The sequence below is a fragment of the Oryx dammah genome, unplaced genomic scaffold (genome assembly GCF_014754425.2).
Source record: "Oryx dammah isolate SB20612 unplaced genomic scaffold, SCBI_Odam_1.1 HiC_scaffold_22, whole genome shotgun sequence".
Lineage (NCBI taxonomy): Eukaryota > Metazoa > Chordata > Mammalia > Artiodactyla > Bovidae > Oryx > Oryx dammah.
This window is the reverse complement of record NW_024070206.1, coordinates 28,428,236-28,439,599: the sequence shown is the minus strand read 5'-3', so window position 1 is coordinate 28,439,599 and position 11,364 is coordinate 28,428,236. Positions and strand designations below refer to the sequence as shown.

Here is an 11,364-nt window from a genome sequence, read left to right as displayed (position 1 = left end):
CTGGGAGCAGTGGCAGCGTCCTGACTGTGGAGGTGGCAGGGCTGTCATGCCTGGAGCTGATGGCCAGTGCACATTCCCCTGGTGACCTGGTTCTGCAGTACAGTTTGGGGATCATTCCTGAAATCCCAATTCAGGCTGTTTCATCAGCCTCCCCAGTGACGATAGGCTGTTTAGTACCCTGTAAAAAATGCCTCTCTTCTTAAACTGGCTTCAGTGGATGCTGCACTTCATAACTGAACTAGCAGACACTGTCTTCGTTGACGGCATTTACCTCTATTGTAACAGGACATCTTTGTGAGGACATGGGATAACAGCAGAGCTGTTTCCCCTAAAGGCGCTAATGTCATCTCTTCACCACAGCCCTGGGGACCTCCCACACCACTTCCTGACCAGCCCTAGCTTTAAAACAACCCAGTGAACAGCAACAACCCAGCCCAGCTTGCAGCCTTGAAGGTGGGGCCAGGAGGGCTCAGGCCATCCCAAGCCTGGACCCCACAGGAGATGTCCTTTATTTTTACATGCAGCCTCATTTGAGCTCTTGGGGGTGCAGAGCTTTGGGCTTAGTTTTCTTGGCGGCAGGATGAGTGGATATGTATATTTGTTTCCATACTGGATGCTTGAGAGGAGGGTAGAGGGAAGGCCAGTGAGTTGATGCTATGAGGCCCTTGGCTCAGCACTTGGCCCCCAGCGAGGGCTGCACATGATCAAGCCCTCAAATTCATTTTCTCGGTGGCAGAATTCTGAATTCCAGCTTTGCCACCCAGAGTTGCAGAGGTGGCCTTCTCTGATGCCTTCTGGGGGAGGTTTCCAGCCACTCGACGTCTGGGCACTAGTTCAGGCGGTTTCAGCTCCCTGTGCCTGCTTCTTCTTCTGGCTTCTGTCACGTGCTTTACGTTGACGGTTGCAGGGCACCAGCTGTGCAGGCTGCTCACGATCAGGTGCTCGGGGCAAAAATCACGGTGGCTGTGTGGGCGGCTCCCAAAGTGACAGTCTGCTCCCAGGCCCTTGCCCAGACAGGACCCTGCACACACAGTGTGCCTGTGGGCCACAGTTCCAGACTGGCCAGGCGCCAAGTATGGGAAGACTTGCTCAGAGCCTAGGAAGACCCTGCAGTCAGATTTCAGAGGATGACAGGCCTCGCTGTCCTCAGCCCTGGTTCCCTCGAGGGAACACTTTCTGGGAACATAGAAGCTATGGTCCCGTGTGTCTTGAGGGAGTCTACGACATCCTCTAGAGGCTGACCTCCCCACATTCCCTCCCCTTCCCAAGAGACAGCTGTCCTCTTCCCAGTGATGGGGGTGAGCCGAGGGGGCAGTACTCAAGGCTGAGTCGCAGGGCGACCCCAGCCACTCACTTGTTCTGGCTTGTGTGTATATGGGGTGTGTGTGTGTGTGTGCACACGCTCAGTCATGTCCAACTTCGTGACCCCATGGACTGTAGCCCACCAGGCTCCTCTGTCCATGGAATTTTCCAGGCAAGAATACTGGAGTGGATTGCCATTGCCTTCTTCAGGAAATCTTCCCAATCCGATCCAGGGATCTAACCCTTGTCCCTTATGTTTCCTGCACTGGTAGCGAGTTCTTGACCACTAGCGCCACCTGCGAAGCCCAAGGCTCAAGAGAGAATGAATTAACCAGGAGGACCATGCTTTGTTCCAAGTCCCTTCTCCCTTTAATTGCATGGTTTATGAAGACTCACACTGTCTAGGTTTTGCCACTGCATGTGCGTTCCTAGGAATCAAAGCGCTAGTAAATGGGCTGTGGGCCCCTCCTGGCCTCGGACAGAGTGGGTGACCACTGCGTTCAGTGCCACCAAATTTCTGGCCAGGGGATTGGCCAAGTGCAGGGGTCCTTGTGGCCCCAGCAATAGCCAACAGCTGGGCCAGGCAGGCTACGTGAGGGACAGGCAGCTCCATCCTTGGCGCCCACAATTTGCAGAGGAGGGTTGAGATGGCTTCCATGTGCTTTCTCGAAGCTGCCTGGCTGCAGGGACGCTGTGTGTGCACAGATGCAGAAAGAAGAAGGGAGGTCAGCTGGGAGGAGGAGACCATCCAAAATGCTGAAGGTCCAGAGGGATGCAATTCAGAAAGAAGCACTGCTGGGCATGCCCTGTCGGGGACAATGGCAGAGTTAGGGAGGCCAGCCTGGGGGCTGAGGCCTGCACCCCTTCTGAGATAACAGGAAATGGCGGTAAGGCCACAACCTAGTGATCCAGCTGGAAGGGTCTACCACATCTACCAGAGACGCCGAGACACCTTTGCTTTATTTAGAAACAAAGGTTTGACTCATCTTGAGAGAAGGGAGGGAGCCTCCAAGGAGGAGCTGAACATGGGCCCAGTTCTGGCCCACGGCAGCTGCCATGATGCCCCAAGGTGAAGGCCTCTCAGGGTAGGGGTAGGGGGCAAGCAGGGGGGAAAGCAAGGCAGCAGGAGCATGTCAAGGAGGGCACGTCTGCCCCAGTAGCAGTGCTGGAATGAGGGGCTTGGAGCTAACAGGTTGCTGGTCTGATTCCCAGAGAAACAACAGAAAAGGTGCTTCGACCCAGGGCCGGGTAGGGTTCTCCTTCCTTCCGCCTGCACTTCCAGGCCTCACATCTCCCTGGGAATTCTTAGGGCGGCTCTGAACAGACGTGAGCTTGCAGTTGACTCTGCTAGTGCTCGCCTTTGGGTCAGAGGAGCCCCCGGGGGCAGGAACGTTCCTAAGGAGCCAGGTTCCAGCCGCAGGGCTGCTTGTCACCCAGGAGGAACAGCGAGCCTGGGGAGCCGTGCAGCCACCCCTTCACCCTGAATCTCGCTTTCCAGGGCCTGTGACTCGGAGGATACAGGCAGTGATGGGTGCAACTCCTTCGATACCTAGAGCCATGGCCTCCACGGCACTCACCTGCCATCCACGGGGCTCCGAGCCCAACTGGGCATCAGAAAGCAGATGTGACGTGCTCGCCAAGGAAAGCAGAGCCCCAGCCCTGCATGACATCTCTGAAACCACACACAGCCAGGCCTTCCGGCTGTTCTGTTTATGCCTTTTCCCTGTGCTGTGTGCTCTGTGCTCAGTCCCGTCTGACTCTCTGTGACTCCGAGGACTGTAGCCCATCAGGCTCCTTTGTCCATGGTATTTTCCAGGCAAAACTACTAGAGGGGGTTACCATTTCCTCCTCCAGTGGATCTTCCCTGACCCAGGGATCAAACCCACATCTCCTGCACTGGGAGGCAGGTTCTCCACCACTGTGCCATGAAGGGAAAGGAAAGCAAGTCACAAAGAAACTTCAGGAATGAGTGCACGGACAACACGGCCTGGGGCTGCATTTGTTGCTATTTCTATCCACCGATTCCAAACACAGGATCCTGGATCTAACCTCTGTCCTGTCCCCTGAAGGTGAGCAGCTCTTCGGGTTTTTTCACTGAAATGAAATGCGTTGCTTCGAGGAGAGCCACAGAGGGAAAGTTGCCTTTGTCAGAATTACACCATCATGTGGGGTGGGCAGGTGTGCAAAGCATGTCCGCAGTCTCAGATATGTGACAAGCATTCACGTGGTGCCACAGAAACTTCTAGAGTCCTGTCTCCACCCTCTAAGCCCCAGGCAACCACTAATGTACTTTCTGTCTCCATAGACTTGCCTATGGTGGATATTTCATGAAGATGGAATCACGCACAGACACTGGGTGATGTGGCCCCCGAGGTCACACCCAGCCAGCTTGCATTTGGATGTACCTCTAAACACTCGCTTCTTAAGGTGGTGGTCAGAGCATGAGCTGCTGCCCCTGTGTGCAGTGTCACGGTCAAATTCATACTGTGATAATCGAAAATCTGACACAAATACAGAGGAAGGGAGCAGATGCTACAACACCTTCGGCAAAACCTAAAACAACGTTTCACATTAGTTTTACAAGAAAAAAACAGATTAAAAACAACCCAAACCACAATACTGATGCATGCTGCCATAGAGATAACCCTTGAAAGCATAAGTGAAAGAGGCCAGAGGCAAACGATCACACAGTGCATGCTTCCATCTTCATGAAATATCCACCATAGGCAAGTCTATGGAAACAGAAAGTACGTTAGTGGTTGCCTGGGGCTTAGAGGATGGGGGCGGTTGGTTAAGGCTACGGGGGGCTCTTTAGGGGGATGATGAAAATGTTCTGAAATTGACTGTGGTGATAGTTGCACAATTTTGTGAATATACTAAAAACCACTGAATTGCACACTTTAAAGAAGTGAGTTGTACGATACGTGAATTACTATGTAACTAATAAAGCTCTGGGGCTTCCCAGGTGACTCTGGTAATGAATCCGCCTGCCAGTGCAGGAGACATAGGAGGCTCGAGTTGGATCCCTGGGTCGGGAAGACCTCCTGGAGGAGAAAATGATAACCCACTCCAGTATTCTTGCCTGGAGAATCTCATGGACAGAGGAACCTGGCAGGCTACAGTCCATGGGGGTCACAAAGAGTCGAACATGATTGAGCAGCTGAGCAAAGCAAGAGCAAAAAAAGCAAATAAAGCTCTTACCAAAAAAAAAAAAGAAAACCCCAAACCCAAAGTGGAAAACAAAACCCACCATGACACAATAAGGCATTTTAACACTTACACCAAAAGCCAGCAGGCCTCAAAGTCCCACTGCTCCATGTCTATGCAAGTGACTGGCGGGGAAGTTCCCAGACACCTTTCAATCTTGAGAGGCCTAGCAATGGTGTGTTGGTGACGCTGAATTACTTTCCTTAGAAAGGGTCTCCCAAATTAAATAAGCTCCAGACACTCTGAAACCTGGGGGCCTGGAAAGAGCCTTGCAAGGGACGGGCCCTTGGACTCAAAACTGCTTTAGCTTCTCAATAAATCCGCCTGCAGACAGGTAAGTAAGTGCCCACATCACCCAGACAGCTTTCAACGAAAAAGAAATAAGGAGGGAAAGCAGAATCCAATCTCACGGAAGGCTGGGTTAATCTGCCTTTTATTGCTTTCTATTCCCTCCTGCTCAGCATCTCACACTGTCCTGAAAAATTAAGTTCTAAGATATATTCCCATAAACCTGGGGAGATGCTGAGACGGGAGGAGGGGCTTTTCTGAGAGTCTTTAGAATGTCATATTAAGTAAATCAAAGAACAGGCACTTTACCACAGAGGTCAAGCCAAGGGATGTCCTCTTGAGATGTAAATATGCAAAGTCACTCAGTCGTGTCCAACTGTGCGACCCCATGGACTGCAGCCTGCCAGGCCCCTCTGTCCATGGGATTCTCCAGACAGAAATACTGGCGTGGTTTGCCATTTCCTCCTCCAGGAGATCCTCCCAATTCATGAATCAAACCCTCATCTCTTGCATCTCCTGCACTGGCAGGCAGATTGTTTACCACTACTGCCACCTGGGAAGCCCCTGAGATGTAAATACCTACAGATATCTTAAAGGTTGTGTTGGCATTCTTTCTGATGTCAAAACAGTTCGTGAGAGCTACCTTCCTGAGAGAGGAGAAGGATCCAGAAGTCCATTCACAGAACTTTAGTTTTTGGGCTTTATCTCAGTCAGCTCTTTCACTCACTTTCTTTCTGAATTGCTCTCCGCACCCATAAAGAGGAAAAAAAAAAAAAAAAGAAGCCCACTACCAACTTGGCTGCCAGGTTCTAATGATAAATAACCACTGTCAAGCAAAACATAAATTACAAGCCAGGAGGCGCACAGGGCAGGAAGCACCAGTTTGGGGAACCAGGGTGGAGGGCTCTGGCCCTCCCTCTCCTCACTGAGAAACCACCACGAAGCTCAGGCCCTGCAGGAACCTGCTTGTAGCCAGCAGACTCGACAGGCTTGCTTGCTTGTTTTTTTTAAAAACAAACTTATTTTATATTGGAGTATAGCCAAATAAAAATACTGTGGTAGGTTTCAGGTGAGGACAAATGGACTCAGCCATCATGTACACATATCTATTCTCCTTCAACAGATTTTCATGTTCTGGCGTCACCTTCTAGAAACTTTAAGGCCAAAACCCAGGGACAGCTGCAATCTGATTTCCATACCTGCCCCAGGAATTTTTTTTTTTTTTTGGTTCAAACTTCTTTGCCCTTTCACAGCGGCAAGTACTGTGAGTGACTTGCTTGGATCAAAGTTAAAAAATACAACTCTAACTAGGAATGCAAGGCTGGCTTCAAAGGGTTCCTCTTAAACTTTGTAAATAACAGCCTTCTTTCTCAGCCTCAGGGAACGTTCAACTCTGGAACCCTCCCATTTTGAGGGATGTCCCATTGGTGGTGATGAGTGGCCCTTTTATCGTCTATGGAGAACAAATGTGAACCTTCAACTACACCCTGGTTGGTAGACATGACTCAGAAAGCCCACTCCCAGGTATTTACCCAAGAGAAATGAAAATGTATGTCCACAGAAAGGCTTGTATGGGAATGTTCATATCAGCAAGATTCATAATATCCCTAAATGTAAATAATGCAAGTGTCCATCAAAAGCAGAATGGACAAATAAGTGATGGTCTATCCAGACAATGGAACCCTACTCAGCAATTAAGAAAAACAAACTGCTGATTCATGCAACATGAGTGAATCTTACAGATATTAAGTTGTGTGAATGAAGACAGATTTTTTAAAAAGCACATATTGATAGGGCACAATTCCGTTCCTATGAAGTTCCAGTAGAGGTAAAACTAACTTTGGTGACAGAAGTCAGAATGGCAGTTGTCTTTGCTGGGAGCAGGCATGATGCAGAACAGGATGGAAAGGAGAGAATTTTCTTTTTTATTAATTTAATTAAAACATTTTTGGGGCACACTGCATAGCTGGATCTTAGTTCCCTGGCCCGGGGTTGAACCCATGTCCCCTGCATTGGAAGCATGGAGTCTTAACCACTGGACCACCAGGGAAATCCTGAGGGAACTTTCTAAATGGACAGATGTGGTCAGTGGAGGATGGAAAATTCATGGAACTATACACTTTCAATGGATACATTTGATTAAAATTATATCTTAATATGAAAAGAGAAAAACAATGACTGCTGCAGCATTTGATGGGGTAAAAGGTCTAGCCCGTCACTGTAAAGGTGGCTTGATTCTGTAGCGGCCACACCAACACCTCAGACCCTGAAATTCCACACGTATAGGACCACCCCAAAACCTGGAACAGTCCCTGGTTCCTAAACCTGGGCCTCTGCTGGGCTGACTAAACTTCAGCTGCGCTGGAAGCCTAGCAGGGACAGGCGTAGGGTGGCAGGACCTCAGAGGCTTTGGAAGCTGATATTTAGGGAGGTGGGTGGTGTTGCTCAGACGGTCAGCCTGTGAGGGACTTGCCCAAACTCCACAGCTGGGAGCCAGGCAGGGGGTCAGAGGGGCTGGGCTCACAGGACTTATGTCTGCCTGCAGGGGGCGCCCTGCCAATCACGAGGGGTCTCCTGGCATCAGGAACGCTTCAAACTGTGTCAGTTCTTCCTGCCCACCTACAGACAGGTGCCCCACCCCCTCAGCAGCCTGGATCAGGTGACCTTGTCCACCTTGGTGCGGGTGTGCTCAGCCGCTTCAGCCACATCTGACTCTTTGCGACCCCGTGGACTGCAGCCCGCCAGGCTCCTCTCTCCATGGGATTCTCCGGGCAAGAATACTGGAGTGGGTTGCCATTTCCTCCTCCAGGGATCTTCCCGACTCAGAGATCGAATCTGCAGTTCTCACGTCTCCTGCATCGGCAGGCGGGTTCCTTACCTCTAGTGCCGCCATCCACCTTGGTAGTCGGCGCCTATTAACAAGCTCAGCTCTCTGTGCATGGGGTCAAGTTAGTGGAGTAACCTTGTCAGGATCATCAGTTTATGGACTTCCCCGTGTGTGCGCCTGTGGGTGTGCATGTGTGCGCTAAGCGGGGCAACTGTCACTGCTCAAAACACCCATTTGACACAAGGTCAACCTCTCGCACAGCTCAGGCTGTGGCACGTGGGGCCTCCCTCCCGAGGCCCAGCAGGCCGGCGCCTTCTCTCACCTCAGCGCTCACTTTCGATCCACTTCCTCAGGGCAGCCTTTTTAGAAACCTGCGTCCAAGTCCTGACCCACCCTGTCAGTCATTTCCCACTTTTCCAAGGTGATTCTCTGCTCGCCCTCCTCACTACAGTGACTCCTCTGACTCCTCACTCTACGGTCGAGGACAATGGGGGGAGGTGGCTGGTTTTTCCTCTGCCGAAAAAGGTAGCACCTGGCCTGGCACACAGTAGGGCCTCACAGTACTGGTCAAATGGACACATTCTATACCTGTTACCCAACACACAAAATAAAGCGAGCAAACCAAAACCCAACCCCTGCCCCCCCCTCACCCCACTCCTTCTCCTGCAAGTTCAGTGTAAAAACTGACCTAGAATCCATGTCTACTAGAGAGCATTCTCTCGGGAGCCAGGCTGAGGTTCTTTATAACCCTCCACATGCACATCAGGGCTGCAAAGTAGATGTGCGATATTTTATTAAAGATATTATCAATAGCTGTGATAGCTGTGGCCAGATCAGAAAGACATATAGGTCTCATGAAGCTGACCAGGCAAGTGCAGCTCACGAGCAATTTCATTCCCTGAAAAAAATGGACAGTTACAGGAAGCACAGGCTACAGACTCAACGTGGTGAACTGAAAAATGACCCACTTGGGATCATAAAACGAGGGTAGGACATATTAATATATGCTGACCTGGCAGGTCATCTAACACACTGTCCAGGAGACGGGAAATGATCTGTGTGCACAGGTGTGCTCACATAAGACTGTAAGCCCAGAACCTCGAAGCTCACAATCAAATCATTGAAAGAAAAACAAAAAATCAGACCCACACTGGCCAGACACCGACCTATAAAAGTGAAATTGGCTCAGTCGTGACCAACTTTTTGGGACCCCATGTTCTATAGCCCACTAGGCTCCTTTGTCCATGGGAATCTCCAGGCAAGAATACTGGAGTGGGCTGCTATTTCCTTCTCCAGGGGATCTTCCTGATCCAGAAATTAAACCTGGGTCTCCTGCACTGCAGGCAGATTCTTTACCATCTGAGCCACCAGGGAAGCCCAGACCTACACAAGGAATGAAAGTCATTCAGTCGTGTCCTACTGTTTGTAACCCCATGGACTATACAGTCCATGGAATTCTCCAGGCCAGAATACTGGAGTGGGTTGCCATTCGTTTCTCCAGGGATCTTCCCAACTCATGGAACCTGGGTCTCTTGCACGCAATTTCTTTACCATCTGAGCCAGTAGGTCATAGGAAAAAAATAATCATACATGGCCCTGGTTTTGCCTTTTGTGTTAAGAGTTGGAGAGTAAGGATGGGAGAGAGTAGCCGGGGCAATTTTAAACAAGATGCCTTTGGCAATTCATCCTGGCTCAGTGTAGCATTTTAGAATGATCTCTGAGCTATTTGCCAAATTATTAATACAAGAGGATCTATGTTGAAAGTATCAATGCGGGTTTGAGTTCTGTCTGGTGCTTTTCTGACGTCAGCTACTTGCCAGATGCTGGCCAGATGGACAGGCTGGGGGGTGGGGGTGGGGGTGGGGGCTTCCGCTGCTAACAAGCTTAACAGTGAGTGCATGGGCTGGGGTCTGACTCTGGCCTCTGCAGACATAACAGCCTAGAACAGAGAAAGGATCCTCTGCCCACTCCTGGGGCCAGGGCTTCTGACATCAGGCTGAGCTCGGGGGGAAAAGGGAACTAGAGCTGCCTGGCAGGGGGTGGTGGGGGTATCCTGGGTCTGTGATTTTTACTTGGAGACGCAAATGGCAGGCCTGGCATGGGCGAAGGTTCCCACAAAGCCCAGCTCCCCTCCTCCTGCAATACCCTGGGCTCTGCCACCTCTGAGTCAGGGAAAGTCTGCCCACTGAAAGCACACGGGACCCCATCAGGCCCCACGGGTGTCTGGAGACCCAGCGGCCACAGTGGTGGGAAACGGTGGTCAGCCAAGAGCAGAAAGTGAATCACCCAAAGGGAAAAACAGGAAGAGCCCGTGAAACAAAAACAGCAAGGAAAGGTTTTGCATTTAACACCCACATTGTCCTACTTTCACTTTCCCAGGAGATGATTCTGTCATCCGGAGCCTGGTGCCAAATGTTTGCTCAGAGCATGGACAGTGGCCTACGGTCACCAAGGAACCCCAGCGAGCTGAACTTGAACTCAGCGCTGCCGGTGATAGGCAGGGTTGGTCGTCCCCTACCCACTGGGGTCCATGGATGTACAACCTCAGAGGTGCAGTTCCACCCTGAGCCGGCAGCGTTCACACACAGAGGCCACTCAGCCGTCTCACACCCTCTAAAGGGGTGTACCTGGGCCTGGTGGCCAGAAGAATCCTGGATATGATGTATGTGCTCGTCCTTCCCTGAGTGACCCACCCGGGCAAGCGGGGGTGTGGAGGTCATTGAGAAGAACCACGTGGAGCACTGTTTGAAAGCCCCAACCCCAGGAAGAACCACCATCCACAGGAACAGCATGGCACCTCCGAGTTCCCCAGGAGGCTGAGGGGGCCAGCTCCCTGACCATCCCTCCACCACCACTCACCATGTATGAAGGGAAGATGAGAACTCGCTTGTGCTTGCCACAAGGCCACTGGGGGTCATCCAGAAGATTCGGGTCATAGTCCATAAAGTCTCCCAGGTCACTACCTGAGGATCAACGCAAAATGATAATTAGGAACCTGACCTCCTGAAGCAGAAGTGGCCGGGTGAATGCCTGGTACAAAGTTCGACGGTAGGAAGGCTGGTTTCAGGTTTCTCAGCCCAGTCACATCGCTCGCTCTGACCATCAGTAGATGTCTCCGCATGCCAATGAAGTGTGTCCCACCCGTGTGACCACCACCCCTCCCTGCCCTGGGCAGAGGAGTTCGTCAAACACTTCACATTCTGACATTTTTTCCATTAAAAAAAATTATATATTAATCTCCCTGACCTGGCAGAGCACAAAACCTCATAAGCATGAATGTTGCTGTGAACACTCACAGACTGCAAAACAAGGCCTGGAAAAGGCTCATTTTCTAAACCTACAGATCGAATGAGCCTCAAGTTATCACATGTGAGAAGCACGCTCGGTGTGAATAATTCTGGGCAGGCTCTGGGGGTCTGAATGCATGCAAACCAGAGCAGATACCAGTGCAAACAGCAGTCAGCGACTGGAGAAGGCCGAACAGCACCTGGATGGGCCTGAGGAACTTCACGTTCACCAGGAATTTCTCTGAGAGTGCAAAGAATCCTGCCTCATAAAGCATTTTTCTCCATGTCAGTTCCCACAGAGGCTTGTACAGGAGAAGCTGGAGTCTTCTGTCAGTGGCTGAGTAAGCTCACCTGCTGTGAGAGTCACTAAGGGAGTTTTCACACCTGACTGTTCGTTTATGGTCCAATTATTTGAAGAAAGGCCAACTTAAAACATTCATTTGGCCACACCAG

The 11,364-nt window shown here is 50.9% G+C and overlaps 1 protein-coding gene across 1 annotated transcript in view; it reads right to left on the bottom strand.

Moving 5' to 3' along the window:
- CABLES1 (Cdk5 and Abl enzyme substrate 1) overlaps positions 1 to 11,364 on the bottom strand; it is a 104,748-nt gene that overhangs the window by 7,136 nt on the left and 86,248 nt on the right. The window contains exon 7 of the mRNA XM_040264723.1: positions 10,484 to 10,587. Coding sequence (XP_040120657.1) covers positions 10,484 to 10,587 — 104 coding nt within the window. The remainder of the gene's footprint in view (positions 1 to 10,483; positions 10,588 to 11,364) is intronic.